Source organism: Cherax quadricarinatus, chromosome 6 (assembly GCF_038502225.1).
Source record: "Cherax quadricarinatus isolate ZL_2023a chromosome 6, ASM3850222v1, whole genome shotgun sequence".
In the NCBI taxonomy this organism is placed as follows: domain Eukaryota; kingdom Metazoa; phylum Arthropoda; class Malacostraca; order Decapoda; family Parastacidae; genus Cherax; species Cherax quadricarinatus.
Window position 1 is genome coordinate 12046748 of NC_091297.1, and position 17107 is coordinate 12063854.

A 17107-nucleotide genomic window follows, 5' to 3' on the forward strand; every position below is an offset into this window, starting at 1 on the left:
CCTCAGTACAGTGAACCCTCGGGTAACAGCATTAATCCATTCCAGAGAGCTTGCCTTTAACAGATTTGTACGTTAGCCGAATTAATTTTCCCCATAAAAAATAAAGGAATTCCAATTAATCCGTTCCAGACACCCAAAAGTATTAAACAAAATAATTTTTTTTTTTACATTAAATATACATTTTCCTACACAGACAAGAATGAGACATGCACAATAAACAATACTGAAATGACACTTGCCTTTATTGTGGACTTATTAACGAGTGATGAGACGGGAGGAGGGAATTTGATGGAGGTGTACTATTGTTTGGAAGGGGAATCCCCTTCCATAAAGACTTCAGGTAACAAGTCCTTTTCTGGGGTCACCTCCCTTCTTTTTTTTTTTAATGCTACTAGGACCAGCTTGAGAGTCACTGGACCCTTGTCGCACAAAATATCTGTCCAGAGAGCTCTGTTTCTGGCGTCTCTTTAAGATTTCCCTAAAATGGAACACAAGAGTGTCATTGTACATGTTGCCAATATGGCTTGCAACAGCCTTGTCAGGATAATTTTCATCTATAAAGGTTTGCACTTCAACCCACTTTGCACAGATGTCCTTAATCTTTGACGAAGGCAACTTCCTCGATCTCTCTTCCTCCTCTGAAGCACATTCCTGAGCTGTGATCTGTTGCTGTTGCACCTGAAGCTCTTGTAGCTCTGTAGTGGTTAGCTCTTCATCATCATCCTCCACCAACTCTTCCACATCCTCGCCACTAACCTCCAACCCCATGGACTTCCCCAATGCCACAATAGATTCCACAACTGGCATAGGCTCCTCAGAGTTAGTCCCAAACCCTTCAAAATCCCTCTCTTGTACAGATTGTGGCCACAGTTTTCTCCAAGCAGAGTTCCAAGTCCTGCATGCCACTCCCTCCCAAGCCTTACCTATAAGGTTTATGTAACCGAGGATACTGGAGTGATCTTTCCAGAACTCTCTTAGGGTCAATTCAGTGTCTGAGGTTACTTCAAAGCACTTTTGAAACACTGCTTTTGTGTAGAGTTTTTTGAAGTTTGAAATGACCTGCTGGTCCATGGGCTGGAGGAGAGGGGTTGTATTAAGAGGCAAAAACTTCACTTTGATGAAGCTCAACTCCCCCACAATTGAACACTTGGTGGAGTTTTAATTTTTCAGCCTCTATGTACCCCTTAAAGTCCTGCACATATTTTTCAGCCGCTTTTTTGTCGGAACTGGCAGCCTCACCATGCCTTATCACACTGTGTATGCCACTGTGATTCTTAAATCTCTCAAACCAACATTTACTGGCCTTAACTTCACTAACATCAGCACTAGTTTCAGGCGTTTTCTTCATTAGATTATCATGCAACCGCTTTGCATTTTCACACATTATTGACTGAGAAACATTATCTCCTGATTGTTTCTCATTGATCCATACCAACAACAGTCTCTCCACCTCTTTGAGTATTTGCGATCTCTGTTTTGTAAGCATACTTACACCCTTCGCAACAACAGCTTCCTTGATTGCCTTTTTGTTGGCCAAGATAGTAGTGATGGTTGAATGGGGTTTGTTGTATAACCTGGCCAACTCGGAGACACGCACTCCACTTTTGTACTTTGCGATTATCTCTCTAATTCAATAGTATTTCTCACCCTTTTTACCACAGGGTTGGCACTAGAAGCTTTCTTTGGGCCCATGGTGGCTTAGCAGTTACAAGCACTAAAAACACTGGAATAATACAAAATGATTCACATGTACGTGTGGAATTGTCCGGACTGGCTTGTAAACAATGGCACACTAGCTGAAGGCAGGGCAGCTCAGGCGCTTGAGGGTTCACTGTAGTTGCCTGTTTCAAACACTTTCCATGGAAACAACAAATTTCTGCAGGGAGAAATGGGCTCTCTACTGAGATTTTTTTTTTTTTTTTTAAACCCTTTCAGGGTTTTGGACGTACTAGTACGGCTTACGCACCAGTGTCTATGACGTACTAGTACACACAAATTCTAGCGCCTTCAAATCTAGTGAGAGAAAGCTGTTAGGCCTACATATGAAAGAATGGGTCTATGTGGTCAGTGTGCGCAATATAAAAAAATCCTGCAGCACACAGTGTGTAATGAGAAAAAGAAAACTTTGACCGTGTTTTTGGATTAAAACAGAGACTTGGCACTACATTTTCGTATGGTATTTATTGTTGTATTCTAGTTTTCCTGGTCTCATTGTATAGAATGGAAGACATGTACTACAAAAATTGAGATGATTTTGACTAGTTTTACAATGAAAAGTACCTTGAAATTGAGCTCAAAGTAGAAGAAATGTTAGATTTTTACCAAAGTTCAAAAGTAAACAAATCATGCTAAGCGTCCAATACATGTTAACTGGCGAGTCTGATATTCTTTCACAAGTGTGCCGATATTATTTATACCATTTCTACAGTAATGAAGTATTCTTCATAACAGTAAATCTTATTTTTTTGTGAGAATAAAAATTCAAAGTGGAAAGCAAAAAAAATGTAAGAGGGGCCTGGTGACGTGACTAATGAACAGAGGAAATGTTATTTTAGTGCCAGGAATGTCTTTCTTGTTTATTCTGTACCCTATTTGGAAATTGGCATCTTTTGAAATTTTTGTGAAATTGGCAAAATTGCTAAATTCTGACGACTGTATTGGATAGTTGAAATCGGTAAATTGGTGGTTTATTGTACTCATTCGATAGAAAAAATGGAGTTCTAGTGAAATAGTTATGATTTTTGTCAACTAGTACATAGGAATTGGCCGAAAATAGGGCTCAAAGTGGGCAAAATCGCCGATGCATAAACATCGTCGAGACCGCTAACTTCGTGAGAGCATAATTCTCTAAGTTTTCCATCAAATTTCATACTTTTGGTGTCATTATGATTGGGAAAAGATTCTCTATCTTTTCATAAGTTTTTTTTTTTTTTTTAATTTGGGGGACCCTGAGAACAAGTCTCTGAGAGGGCCTGTGGACCCTGAAAGGGTTAACACATTGGCCATCTCTCACCAAGGCAAGGTGGCCCCAAAAAGAAAAACTTTCATCATCATTCACTCCTTCACTGTCTTGTCAGAGGCGCACTTACACTGCAGTTATATAAACAGCATAAAACCCCTCTTTCCGAGTGTAGGCACTGTACTTCCCACCTCAAGGACTCTAGTCCAGCCTGCCGGTTTCCCTGAATCCCTTCATCATTGTTACCTTGCTCACACTCCAACAGCATATCAAGTCCTTAAAACCATTTGTCTCCAATCACTCCTATCTAACATGTTCATGCATGTTTGCTTGAACTCCAAGTCCCTCGCACACTAAACCTCAACCCCCTCCCACCAACCTTTCCTAGATCAACCCCTACCCCACCTTCCCTCCACTACAGATTTATACATGCTCGAAGTCATTCTATTTTGTTTCATCCTCTCTGCATGTCCAAACAACCTAAACAACCCCTCCTCAGCCCTCTGGATAATAGTTATGGTAATCCTGCACCTCCTCTTAATTTCCAAACTACAAATTCTCTACATTATATTCTCACCACACATTGCTGTCAGACCTGACATCTCCACTGCCTGCAGTCTTCTCCTTGTTGCAACATTCACTACCCGTGTTTCACACCCATATAAAAGCGTTGGTATAAGTATACTCTTCTACATTCCCCTCTTTGCTTCCATGGACAAAGTTCTTTGACTCCACAGACTCCTAAGTGCACTATTCACCTTTTTCCTCTCATCAATTCTGTGATTCACGTCATCTTTCATAGACCCATCTGCTGGCACATCCACTCTTGTATATCTGAATACATTCACCTCCTCCATACTCGCTCCCTCCACTCTGATATCCAGTCTTTTGTCACCTAATTTTTGTGTTATCCTCATCACCTTACTCATTCCTATATTCACTTTTAATTCTCATCTTTTACATACCCTACCAAACTCATCCACCAACCTCTGCAACTTCTCTTCAGAATCTCCCAAAAGAACAGTGCCAGCAAAGAGCAACGTTGACAGCTCCCACTTTGTGTTATACTCTAACCTGAGCCTCACTATCCTCGTAAAAACTCTTCAGCTTTTCAGTAACCTACCTCCTATTCCATGCATTTTTAACATCTGCCACATTGCTCCCCAATCCACCCTGTCATACACCTTTTCCAAATCCGTAATGGCACAGAAACCTCTTTACCCTTATCTAAATACTGTTCACCTATATGTTTCACTGTGAACACTTGGTTTACACACCTCCTACCTTTCCTAAAGCTGCCTTGTTCATCTGCTATCCTACTCTCCATCTTTACTCTTAATTCTTTCGAAAGTAACTCTACCATACACTTTACCAGGTATACTCTACAGACTTATTCTCCTATAATTTTTACACTCTTTTGTCTCCTTTGCCTTTATACAAAGGAACTATGCATGCTCTCTGCCAATCCCTAGGTACCTTACCCTCTTCCATACTTTTACTAAATAATAGCACCAACCACTCCAAAACTATATCCCCACCTGCTTTTAACCTTTCTACCTTTATCCCATCAATCCCTGCTGCCTTACCCCTTTCATTCTACCCACTGCCTCATGGACTTCCTCCACACTCACAATTGGCTCTTTCTCACTCCTACAAGGTGTTATTCTGCCTTGCCCTATACACGAAGTCATAGCTTCCCTATCTTCATCAACATTTAACAATTCCTCAAAATATACCCTCCATCTTCCCAATACCTCTAACTCTCCATTTAATAACTCTCCTCTCCTATTTTTAACCCTTTGACTGTTGCGGCCGTATATATACATCTTAGGAGCCAGTGTTTGAGACGCATATATACTCAATAATTCTAGCTGCTTCAAATCAAGCAGGAGAAAGCTGGTAGGCCCACTTGTGAGAGAATGGGTCTGTGTGGTCAGTGTGCACCATATAAAAAAAAAATGCTGCAGCACGCAGCGCATAATGAGAAAAAAAAACTGACTTTATATATATTATATATTATATATTATATATATAAAGAAAATTGTCAAAGTGGGAACTCTGAATGTGCGTGGATGTTGTGCAAATGATAAGAAAGAGATGATTGTGGATGTTATGAATGAGAAGAAACTGGATGTCCTGGCTTTAAGTGAAACAAAGCTTGAAGGGGGTGGGAGAGTTTCAATGGAGAGGAATAAATGGGATTAGGTCAGGGGTTTCAAATAGAGTTAGAGCTAAAGAAGGAGTAGCAATAATGTTGAAGGATAAGCTATGGCAGGAAAAGAGGGACTACAAATGCATAAATTCAAGGATTATGTGGAGTAAAATAAAGATTAGATGTGAAAAGTGGGTTATAGTAAGCGTGTATGCACCTGGAGAAGAGAGAAGTGTAGAGGAGAGAGAGAGATTCTGGGAAATGTTGAGTGAATGCGTGGGGAGTTTTGAATCAAGTGTGAGAGTAATGGTGGTTGGGGATTTCAATGCTAAAGTGGGTAAAAATGTTATGGAGGGAGTAGTAGGTAAATTTGGGGTGCCAGGGGTAAATGTAAATGGGGAGCCTTTAATTGAGCTATGTGTAGAAAGAAATTTGGTAATAAGTAATACATATTTTATGAAAAAGAGGATAAATAAATATACAAGGTATGATGTAGCACGTAATGAAAGTAGTTTGTTAGATTATGTATTGGTGGATAAAAGGTTGATGGGTAGGCTCCAGGATGTACATGTTTATTGAGGGGCAACTGATATATCAGATCATTATTTAGTTGTAGCTACAGTTAGAATAAGAGGTAGATGGGAAAAGAGGAAGGTGGCAACAACAAGTAAGAGGGAGGTGAAAGTGTATAAAATAAGGGACGAGGAAGTTCGGGCGAGATATAAGCGACTATTGGCAGAAAGGTGGGCTAGTGCAAAGATGAGTAGTGGGGGGGTTGAAGAGGGTTGGAATAGTTTTAAAAATGCAGTACGTATTAGAATGTGGGGCAGAAGTTTGTGGTTATAGGAGGGTGGGGGCAGGAGGAAAGAGGAGTGATTGGTGGAATGATGAAGTAAAGGGTGTGATAAAAGAGAAAAAGGTAGCTTACAAGAGGTTTTTACAAAGCAGAAGTGTTATAAGAAGAGCAGAGTATATGGAGAGTAAAAGAAAGGTGAAGAGAGTGGTGAGAGAGTGCAAAAGGAGAGCAGATGAAAGAGTGGGAGAGGCACTGTCAAGAAATTTTAATGAAAATAAGAAAAAATTTTGGAGTGAGTTAAACAAGTTAAGAAAGCCTAGGGAAAGTATGGATTTGTCCGTTAAAAACAGAGTAGGGGAGTTAGTAGATGGGGAGAGGGAGGTATTAGGTAGATGGCGAGAATATTTTGAGGAACTTTTAAATGTTGAGGAAGAAAGGGAGGCGGTAATTTCATGCACTGGCCAGGGAGGTATACCATCTTTTAGGAGTGAAGAAGAGCAGAATGTAAGTGTGGTGGAGGTACGTGAGGCATTACGTAGAATGAAAGGGGGTAAAGCAGCTGGAACTGATGGGATCATGACAGAAATGTTAAAAGCAGGGGGGGATATAGTGTTGGAGTGGTTGGTACTTTTGTTTAATAAATGTATGAAAGAGGGGAAGGTACCTAGGGATTGGCGGAGAGCATGTATAGTCCCTTTATATAAAGGGAAAGGGGACAAAAGAGATCGTAAAAATTATAGAGGAATAAGTTTACTGAGTATACCAGGAAAAGTATACGGTAGGGTTATAATTGAAAGAATTAGAGGTAAGACAGAATGTAGAATTGCAGATGAGCAAGGAGGCTTCAGAGTGGGTAGGGGATGTGTAGATCAAGTGTTTACATTGAAGCATATATGTGAACAGTATTTAGATAAAGGTAGGGAAGTTTTTATTGCATTTATGGATTTAGAAAAGGCATATGATAGAGTGGATAGAGGAGCAATGTGGCAGATGTTGCAAGTTTATGGAATAGGTGGTAAGTTACTAAATGCTGTAAAGAGCTTTTATGAGGATAGTGAGGCTCAGGTTAGGGTGTGTAGAAGAGAGGGAGAATACTTCCCGGTAAAAGTAGGTCTTAGACAGGGATGTGTAATGTCACCATGGTTGTTTAATATATTTATAGATGGGGTTGTAAAAGAAGTAAATGCTAGGGTGTTCGGGAGAGGGGTGGGATTAAATTATGGGGAATCAAATTCAAAATGGGAATTGACACAGTTACTTTTTGCTGATGATACTGTGCTTATGGGAGATTCTAAAGAAAAATTGCAAAGGTTAGTGGATGAGTTTGAGAATGTGTGTAAAGGTAGAAAGTTGAAAGTGAACATAGAAAAGAGTAAGGCGATGAGGGTATCAAATGATTTAGATAAAGAAAAATTGGATATCAAATTGGGGAGGAGGAGTATGGAAGAAGTGAATGTTTTCAGATACTTGAGGAGTTGACGTGTCGGCGGATGGATTTATGAAGGATGAGGTTAATCGTAGAATTGATGAGGGAAAAAAGGTGAGTGGTGCGTTGAGGTATATGTGGAGTCAAAAAACGTTATCTATGGAGGCAAAGAAGGGAATGTATGAAAGTATAGTAGTACCAACACTCTTATATGGATGTGAAGCTTGGGTTGTAAATGCAGTAGCAAGGAGACGGTTGGAGGCAGTGGAGATGTCCTGTCTAAGGGCAATGTGTGGTGTAAATATTATGCAGAAAATTCGGAGTGTGGAAATTAGGAGAAGGTGTGGAGTTAATAAAAGCATTAGTCAGAGGGCAGAAGAGGGGTTGTTGAGGTGGTTTGGTCATTTAGAGAGAATGGATCAAAGTAGAATGACATGGAAAGCATATAAATCTATAGGGGAAGGAAAGAGGGGTAGGGGTCGTCCTCGAAAGGGTTGGAAAGAGGGGGTAAAGGAGGTTTTGTGGGCGAGGGGCTTGGACTTTCAGCAAGCGTGCATGAGCGTGTTAGATAGGAGTGAATGGAGACGAATGATACTTGGGACCTGACGATCTGTTGGAGTGTGAGCAGGGTAATATTTAGTGAAGGGATTCAGGGAAACCGGTTATTTTCATATAGTTGGACTTGAGTCCTGGAAATGGGAAGTACAATGCCTGCACTTTAAAAGAGTGGTTTGGGATATTGGCAGTTTGGAGGGATATGTTGTGTATCTCTATACGTGTATGCTTCTAAGCTGTTGTATTCTGAGCACCTCTGCAAAAGCAGTGATAATGTGTTAGTGTGGTGAAAGTGTTGAATGATGATGAAAGTATTTTCTTTTTGGGGATTTTTTCTTTTTTTTTTTGGGTCACCCTGCCTCGGTGGGAGACGACCGACTTGTTGAGAAAAAAAAAAATATATATATATATATAATATATATATATATATGTATGTATGTATGTATGTATGTATGTATGTATGTATGTATGTATGTATGTATGTATGTATGTATGTATGTATGTATGTATGTATATATATATATATATATATATATATATATATATATATATATATATATATATATATATATATATATATATATATATATATATATATATATATATATATAATTAAAATGCCGAATTTGTGGTCTATTTTCGTATAGTATTTATGGTTGTATTCTCGTGTTCTTGGTCTCATTTGATAGAATGGAAAACATTTTATAGAAATAGTGGTGATTTTGATTGGTTTTACTATGAAAAGAACCTTGAAACTGAGCTCAAAGTAGGGGAAATGTTTGATTTTTCCCAATGTTCAGAAGTAAACAAATTGTCATTGTCCAATAAATGTCCAAGTAGCCATTCTAATATGCAGTCTTGAACGATTTGACATTATTTATGCAATTATTATAATATTGCAGTAGTCTGCATAACAGTAAATCTTCTATTTTTTCTTTGGATAAAAATTTGAAATAGAAAACCAAAGTAATATCAGAGTGGCCTGGAGACGTGACTGATGAACAAAGAAAATGTTATTTTAGAGCCAGTAATGTCTGCATTGTTCATTCTGGACCCTATTTTGAAATTGTCACATTTTTTTAATTTTGGGGAAATTGGCCAAATTGCAAATTTCTGTTCACGTTATTGGGTAGTTGAAATTGGTAAATGGGCAGTTTCCTGTACTCTGTCGATAGAACAAATGGCTTTCTAAAGAAATAGCTATGAGTTTGGTCGACTGGGACAATGGAATTGTCCAAAAATAGGGCTCAAAGTGGACGAAATCGCCACTTTGTAAATATCGCTGAGGTTGGTAACTTCGCGAGAGCGTAATTCCGTCAGTTTTCCATCAAATTTAGTTCCATTGGTGTCGTTACAATCGGAAAAAGATTCTCTATCATTTCATGAGTTTTTTTTTTTTTTTTTTAAATTTTGCAACTCCAAGAGACACTTCAGGATTTGGGGTTGACAGTCAAGGGGTTAGCTATCAAATCCATTCGTTCTCTAGGCTTCCTCAACTTATTAATCTCACTCCAAAACCTTTCTTATTTTCAACAAAATTTGAACATCTAACCCACTCTCTCATTTGCTCTTAACCTCTCTTTTTCTCTATATATACTCCCACCTCCTTGCATCACTTCTACTTTGTAAAATACTGTCATATGCTAACTTTTTCTCTCTTTACATCGTTCCACCAGTTGCTCTTCTTACCCTCCTGCACCTGCTTTCCTGTAACTACAAACTTCTGCTGAGCACTCTAACACTACATTCTTAAACCTACCCCATGCATCTTTGACCCCATTTCCTATACTCTCACTAGCCCATCTATCCTCCAGTAGTTGTTTATATCTTACCCTAACTGCCTCCTCTTTTAGTTTATAAACCTTCACCTCTCTCTCACTTGCTGCTTCTATTTCCCTTGTATCCCATCTACCTTTTACCCTCACTGTAGCTACAACTAAAAAGCGATCTATCTGTGGCCCCTCTATAAACATGTACATCCGAAGTCTGCTAAACAGCCGTTTGTCTACCAATACTTAGTCTAATGAACTACTGTCATTTCGCCCTGCATCATATCTTGTATATATTTATCCTCTTTTTCTTAAAATATGTACTGTATTACCTATAACCAAATCCCTTTCTATACAAAGTTCAAAGGGCCCCCATTATCATTTGCACTTTTTATTATTATTATTATTATTATTATTTTATTATTATTTTATTATTATTTTATTATTATTTTATTATTATTTTATTATTATTATTTTATTATTATTATTATTATTATAGGTAGTAGGTTGGTAGACAGCAACCACCCAGGGAGGTACTACTATCCTGCCAGGTGACTGTGAAACAGAAACCTGTAACTGTTTTACATGATGGTAGGATTGCTGGTGTCTCTTTTCTGTCTCATAAACACACTGGATAACAGGTATATCATGCCTCTTCTACTTACACTTAAGTCACACTACACAGGCAAGCACATGCATTTATATATATACAGTGGTCCCTCGATAATTGTAAGGCTTGATAGTCTTAATTTTCAAAAATCATAGCGTTATTTTACACAAAACATTGGCTCGCAAATTGTCGTTTGACTCGCAAATAGTCGTTCGTCTGGGGCGCGTACACACAGCCTCGAGCTGCCTCACACTCCATTCCCAGCCAGTGTGCCAGTGTTCATCGGTGAGTGAGGATGATCCCATGAGTTCATACGATACATTTCATAATATTCCATTTGTTTTAGTGCTTGCAACTGCTAAATAAGTCACCATGGCTCCAAGGAAAGCTTCTAGTGCCAGCCCTTTGGTAAAGAATGGGAGAAACACATAATTTAAGAAAAAGTTTGAAGAAAAATATGAAGGTGGTGGTGGTAGAGTGGAAGCAGTTGTGATAGTGGTAGATGATGGTAGTGATGGTCGTAGAATGTGGTAGTGATGGTGGTAGAGGATGGTAGTGATGGTGCTAGAGGGTGCTAGCAGTTGTGATAGTGGTAGAGGGTAGTAGTGATGGTGGTAGAAGGTGGTAGTGATCATGGTAACAGTTGTGATAGTGGTAGAAGGTGGTAGTGATGGTGGTAGAGGGTGGCAGTGGTTGTGATGGTGGTAGAGGGTGCCCTCTTGAGTGATTCAGCGATACTACCAACTCCTCCAATGTTGTTGGAGTTATGGAGGGTTACAGAAAACACCGCCGCCTCAGCTGCTGCTTCACCATTATGGATGGCTTACTCTCAGTGGCCCTTATACACCGAACAACAGCACAACACAACACCTCTCGTGACATACATAATGACTTATTTTATTCATTCTAGAGTATATTCCATGTTTCTATGTTATTAAAATTGTTTGTCATATTAGTTGAATTGTGATAGATAAATAAGCCATAGAGTTGATATCAGTGTCATATTCGCCAACAATAAACTCGCCTCCCCTCCCTCTGCCATACACCAACAAGTCTTCAATAAAAGGTAAGTGTGATAATAAATGTTCAGTTATACATTTTATTAGTGCTTTACATTTATTTGGCATTCTTTTCTGCATGTAAATCTATATTTAAGGTAGGGAAGTGACCCCTGAAGTGACCTACAGTCCTTATGGAGGGGGATTTCCCTTCCAAACAATAACCTCTCTTCCCTCTCTCCTCCTCCCTGTCTTCCATTCATCAGCAACAGCCTTCAATAAAGGTAACTGTCATATTTAATGTTCATTCTTTTGTGCATGTAAATCTATCTTTCTTTAAGGTAAAAAAAAAAAATTGTTGATATTTCTTATGGGGAAAATGGATTCGAAAATTGTTAATTTCGATAATAGTCACATTTCCAGGAACGAATTAATTGCGAAAAACAAGGGACCACTGTATATAAGCATAGACACATCTAGGGTTTTTCTTCTTTTTCTTAATAGCTCTTGTTCTTGTTTGTTTTTCTCTCTATTGTCCTTGGGGAAGTGGAAAAGAATCCTCCGTAAGCCATGCATGTCGTATGAGGCGACTAAAATGCCGGGAGCAATGGGCTAGTAACCCCTCCTCCTATACACATTTACTAAAAATCAGTAGAAGAAAAACTTCATAAAACTGGGATGCTTGCATGTGTGTGGATGTAGTGCAGATGATAAGAAAGAGATTATTGCTGATGTTATGAATGAAAAGGAGTTGGATGTCCTGGCCCTAAGCAAAATAAAGCTGAAGGGTGTAGGCAGGTTTCAGTGGGGAGAAATAAATGGGATTCAGTCAGGAGTAGCTAGAGTGTTAGAGCTAAGGAAAGGGTAACAATAATGTTGAAGGACCAGTTATGGAAAGAGAAGAGGGAATATAAATGTGCAAATTCAAGGACTATGTGGATTAAAATAAGGGTCAGATATGAAAAGTGGGTCATAATAAGTGTGTATGCACCTGGAGAAGAGATAGAGATATTGAGAGAGAGAGATATTGAGAGAGAGTGAGAGATATTGAGAGATTGAGATTGATTTTGGGAGATGTTAAGCAAATGTATAGGAACCTTTGAATCAAGTGAGAGAGTAATTGTGGTAGGGGACCTAAATGCTAAAGTAGGAGAAACATTTAGAGAGGGTGTGGTAGGTAGGTTTGGGGTGCCAGGTGCAAATGATAATGGGAGCCTTTGATTGAACTTTGTATAAAAAGGGGTTTAGCTATAAGTAATACGTATTTTAAGAAAAAGAGGATAAATAAGTATACAAGATATGATGTAGGGCGTAATGACAGTAGTTTGTTGGACTATGTATTTGTAGATAAAAGACTGTTTAGTAGACTTCATGTTTATAGAGGGGCCACAGATATATCAGATCACTTTCTAGTTGTAGCTACAATGAGAGTAAAAGGTAGATGGGATACAAAGAAAATAGAAGCAGCATGTAAGAGAGAGGTGAAGGTGTATAAACTAAATGAGGAGGCATTTAGGGTAAGATATAAACAACTATTCAAGGATAGATGGGCTAGTGAGAGATAGGCAATGGGGTCGAAGATGTATGGGGTAGGTTTAAGAATGTAGTGTTAGTGTTCAGCAGAAGTTTGTGGTTACAGGAAAGTGGGTGCGGGAGGGAAGAAGAGCGATTGGTGGAATGATGATGTAAAGAGAGTAGTAAGGGAGAAAGTTAGCATACGAGAGGTTTCTACAAAGTAGAAGTGATACAAGGAGGGAAGAGTATATGGAGAGAAAAAGAGACGTTAGGAGAGTGGTGAAGCAGTGTCAAAAGTGAGCAAATGAGAGAATGGTGAGATGTTATCAACAAATTTTGTTGAAAATAAGAAAGTTTTGTAGTGAGATTAATAAGTTGAGGAAGCCTAGGGAACAAATGAATTTGACAGTTAAAAATGGGAGAGGAGAGTTATTAAATGGAGAGTTAGAGGTATCGGGAAGATGGACAGAATATTTTGAGGAATTGTTAAATGTTGATGAAGATAGGGAAGTTGTGATTTTGTGTATACGGCAAGGAGGAATAACATCTTGTAGGAGTGAGGAAGAGCCAGTTGTGAGTGGGGGGAAATTCGTGAGGCAGTGGGTAAAATGAAAGGGGGTAAGGCAGCTGGGATTGATGGGATAACGATAGAAATGTTAAAAGCAGGAGGGGATATAGTTTTGGAGTGGTTAGTGCTATTATTTAATAAATGTATGGAAGAGGGTAAGGTACCTAGGGATTGGCAGAGAGCATGCATAGTTCCTTTGTATAAAGGCAAAGGGGATAAAAGAGAGTGCAAAAATTATAGGGAATAGGTCTGTTGAGTATACCTGGTAAAGTGTATGATAGTGTTATTATTGAAAGAATTAAGAGTAAGACAGAGAGTAGGATAGCAGATGAACAAAGAGGCTTTAGGAAAGGTAGGGGTGTGTACAAAAAAGTGTTTACAGTGAAACATATAGGTGAACAGTATTTAGATAAGGGTAAAGAGATTTTTGTGGCATTCATGGATAAAGAAAAGGCATATGACAGGGTGGATAGGGGGGCAATGTGGCAGATGTTGCAGGTGTATGGTATAGGAGGTAGGTTACTGAAAGCATTGAAGAGTTCTTACAAGGATAGCGAGGCTCAGGTTAGAGTATGTAGGAGAGAGGGAGATTATTTCCCAGTAAAAGTAGGCCTTAGACAAGGATATGTGATGTCACTGTGGTTGTTCAATATATTTATAGATGGGATTGTAAGAGAGGTGAATGCTAGGGTCTTGGCAAGAGGTGTGGAGTTAAAAGATAAAGAATCAAACACAAAGTGGGAGTTGTCACAGTTGCTCTTTGCTGATGACACTGTGCTTTTGGGAGATTCTGAAGAGAAGTTGCAGAGGTTGGTGGATGAATTTGATAGGGTATGTAAAAGATGAAAATTAAAAGTGAATATAGGAAAGAGTAAGGTTATGAGGATAAGATGGTGACGAAAGACTGGATATCAGATTGGAGAGAGAGAGAGGGTATGGAGGAGGTGAATGTATTAAGATATTTAGGAGTGGACGTGCCAGCAGATGGGTCTGTGAAGGATGAGGTGAATCACAGAATTGATGAGGGGAAAAGGGTGAGTGGTGCACTTAGGAATCTGTGGAGACGAAGAACTTTGTGGAAGCAAGAAGGGGATTGTGTAATAGTATAGTTGTACTAACACACTTGTATGGGTGTGAAGCATTGGTGATGAATGTTGCAACGAGAAGAAGGCTGGAGGCAGTGGAGATGTCATGTCTGAGGGCAATGTGTGGTGTGAATATAATGCAGAGAATTTGTAGTTCAAAAGTATTATCCAGAGGGCTGAGAAGGGGTTGTTGAGGTTGTTCGGACATGTAGAGAGAATGGAACAAAACAGAATTACTTTGAGAGTATATAAATCTGTAGTGGAGGGAAGGCGGGATAGGGTTCGACCTAGGAAGGGTTGGAGGTAGGAGGTAAAGGTGGTTTTGTGTGCGAGGGACTTGGACTTCCAGCAAGCGTGCATGAGCGTATTTGATAGGAGTGAATGGAGACAAATGGTTTTTAATACTTGACGTGCTGTTGGAGTGTGAGCAAAGTAACATTTATGAAGGGATTCAGGGAAACCGGCAGGCCGGACTTGAGTCCTTGATATGGGAAGTACAGTGTCTACACTCTGAAGGAGGGGTGTTAATGTTGCAGTTTTATAACTGTAATGTAAAGCACCCCCTCTGGCAAGACAGTGATGGTGTGAATGATGAAAGTTTTTCTTTTACAGGCCACCCTGCCTTGGTGGGAATCGGCCGATGTGTTAATAATAATAAAAAAATATTATTATTATTATTATTATAAAAGTCAAGCTAGAGATATTTATCTTATCAGTACCTCTGATGTTAAATTTAATCTTGCAAAGCTACTTTCCTCTGTCCTCTCAATATTTTCATGGATTTATTAAAATCAGAAGCTTTGAAAACTTTTTTTTTTTTTTATTATAGGTGTGTATTGTTATTCCTGGACTAGAATAAACTGCTATTGCCAGATTACAATTTCATAGTTATTCAGTGGGGCAAACTTGCTGCTCTGTGTATTTTCTGATGCTTTTATTCTCATCTCACGTGGCATATTTGGAGGTAATTCTCGCTTTATTTTACACATACAGTAATACTAAAGAGTATCTTAGCCATCTCAGGGGACTATTACACTACCTGAACCTTGGTGGGGCTTGTGGTTTTCCTCTCTAATACCTAATCACGCCTGGGTACACTATCACAAATTGTACATGTTACAGCCAGAATTAGTGAAGTTGGTGATCTCTGTCCCCCTAATAGAAAATTTTCCTTTTCTGTATTACTGCTGTACAGTATAATATTTCTAAACCACTGCAGAATATCTGTTACTTCAAATGAAAAAAAAATATATTTCAAAATACTGTACAGTAAAATGAAGCATAAGTCAAAACTTTTTTTTATATATAGATTTTACTATATAATTCAGATACCAGTGATGAAGAAGTTCAGGAAGAAGTAACACATCCCAGACAACTAAGGTCAAGCAGAAGTAGAAGTATTGATATGGCTAAGGTCAATGGTTCACTAATTACTAGAACTGTCACTTCTTGTAAGTACAGTAGTGAAGTTCCTTTTAAGTTTAGCTACTGAATGATTAGCATAACATTGTATATTGTGTATTTTCTCATGTTAAAGAAAAATACCTATATGAATGACAGTTTTTACAAATATATTATTTTAATTAGGATTTCAATGTTCTGTAGCATATACAACTACAAGAACCCTCCACCGTGGCTTGGATACAGAAAGTGATGTTGATGATGGCACAGAATCCACAGTACCCTTGCGTGCCACACCACTAACAGCCAGAAGTGGTACTCCTCTTAGCCGTGCTGGCACTCCCATCCATAGACCTCATTCAAAATCAACGTTGTTAAGAGATGCTTCTAAAGGAGGTTACACGTTAGCTAAAGGAGCCATTGCAGAAGATCTGGAAGAGGAGGAGAGACCTGAAAGTAAGACAACATTATATTGTTTGTATATTAAAAGTTTTCTGTTCTTTCAAAATTAATGAATGGATTTTATTATAACACTTAAGAGTAAGGAGTAATAATCTCGGAAAATCTTGCATTCAGTGATCACAGCGCTGTTACTTTAAGTTCATTCAAGCCTCAAAATTGCTGGTAATGCTTGAAATCCCTTAAACTGTGCTCCTTGGAACACAGGCACAAAAGATTGTAATATTAACCTCAAAAATTCTGGAAGGACTGGTCAGAAATCTGCACACCGAAATTACTCCTTATTAACCCTTTCATTGTCCAGACCACCGCTCTGAAAATTGTCCAGTGTCCAAGAATTTTCCAAACAAAGATGTTTTTGTTTTTTTCCCCTCATGAAATGGTAGAGAATCTTTTTCTGAAGGTAATAAAACAAAAAGTATGAAAATTGATGGAAAATTGATGAAATTAAGCTTTCGCAATTTTTGCTGTGTCAGCAATATTTACGCATTGGCAGTTTTGCCCACTTTTAGAGTCCTATTTTAGGAGAATTACATTGTTCCAATTGACCAAATTCTTAGCTATTTCACTAGTATGTCTTCTATTTTATTGATTGAGCACAAGAAACTGCCCAGTCACCTATTTCAACTACCCAATAAAGTGATCAGAAATTGGTAATTTGGCCAATTTTACACAAATTTCAAAATATTGCAGTTTCAAAGTAGGGTCCAGAATGAACAGTGCAGGTATTCCTGGCACTAAAATAACATTTCCTCTGTTAGTTATGCTCCCAGACTTTACATATGAATTCCATTTTGATTTTTTATTCACACAA

General features: G+C 38.6%; 1 protein-coding gene across 6 annotated transcripts in view; it reads left to right on the plus strand.

Moving 5' to 3' along the window:
- Positions 1-17107, plus strand: part of LOC128705557 (serine-rich adhesin for platelets-like) — a 371836-nt gene that overhangs the window by 272800 nt on the left and 81929 nt on the right. For all 6 annotated transcript variants that reach the window (XM_070080270.1, XM_070080274.1, XM_070080279.1 and 3 more), the window contains 2 exons: positions 15762-15884; positions 16039-16290. In XM_070080270.1, coding sequence (XP_069936371.1) covers positions 15762-15884; positions 16039-16290 — 375 coding nt within the window. The remainder of the gene's footprint in view (positions 1-15761; positions 15885-16038; positions 16291-17107) is intronic.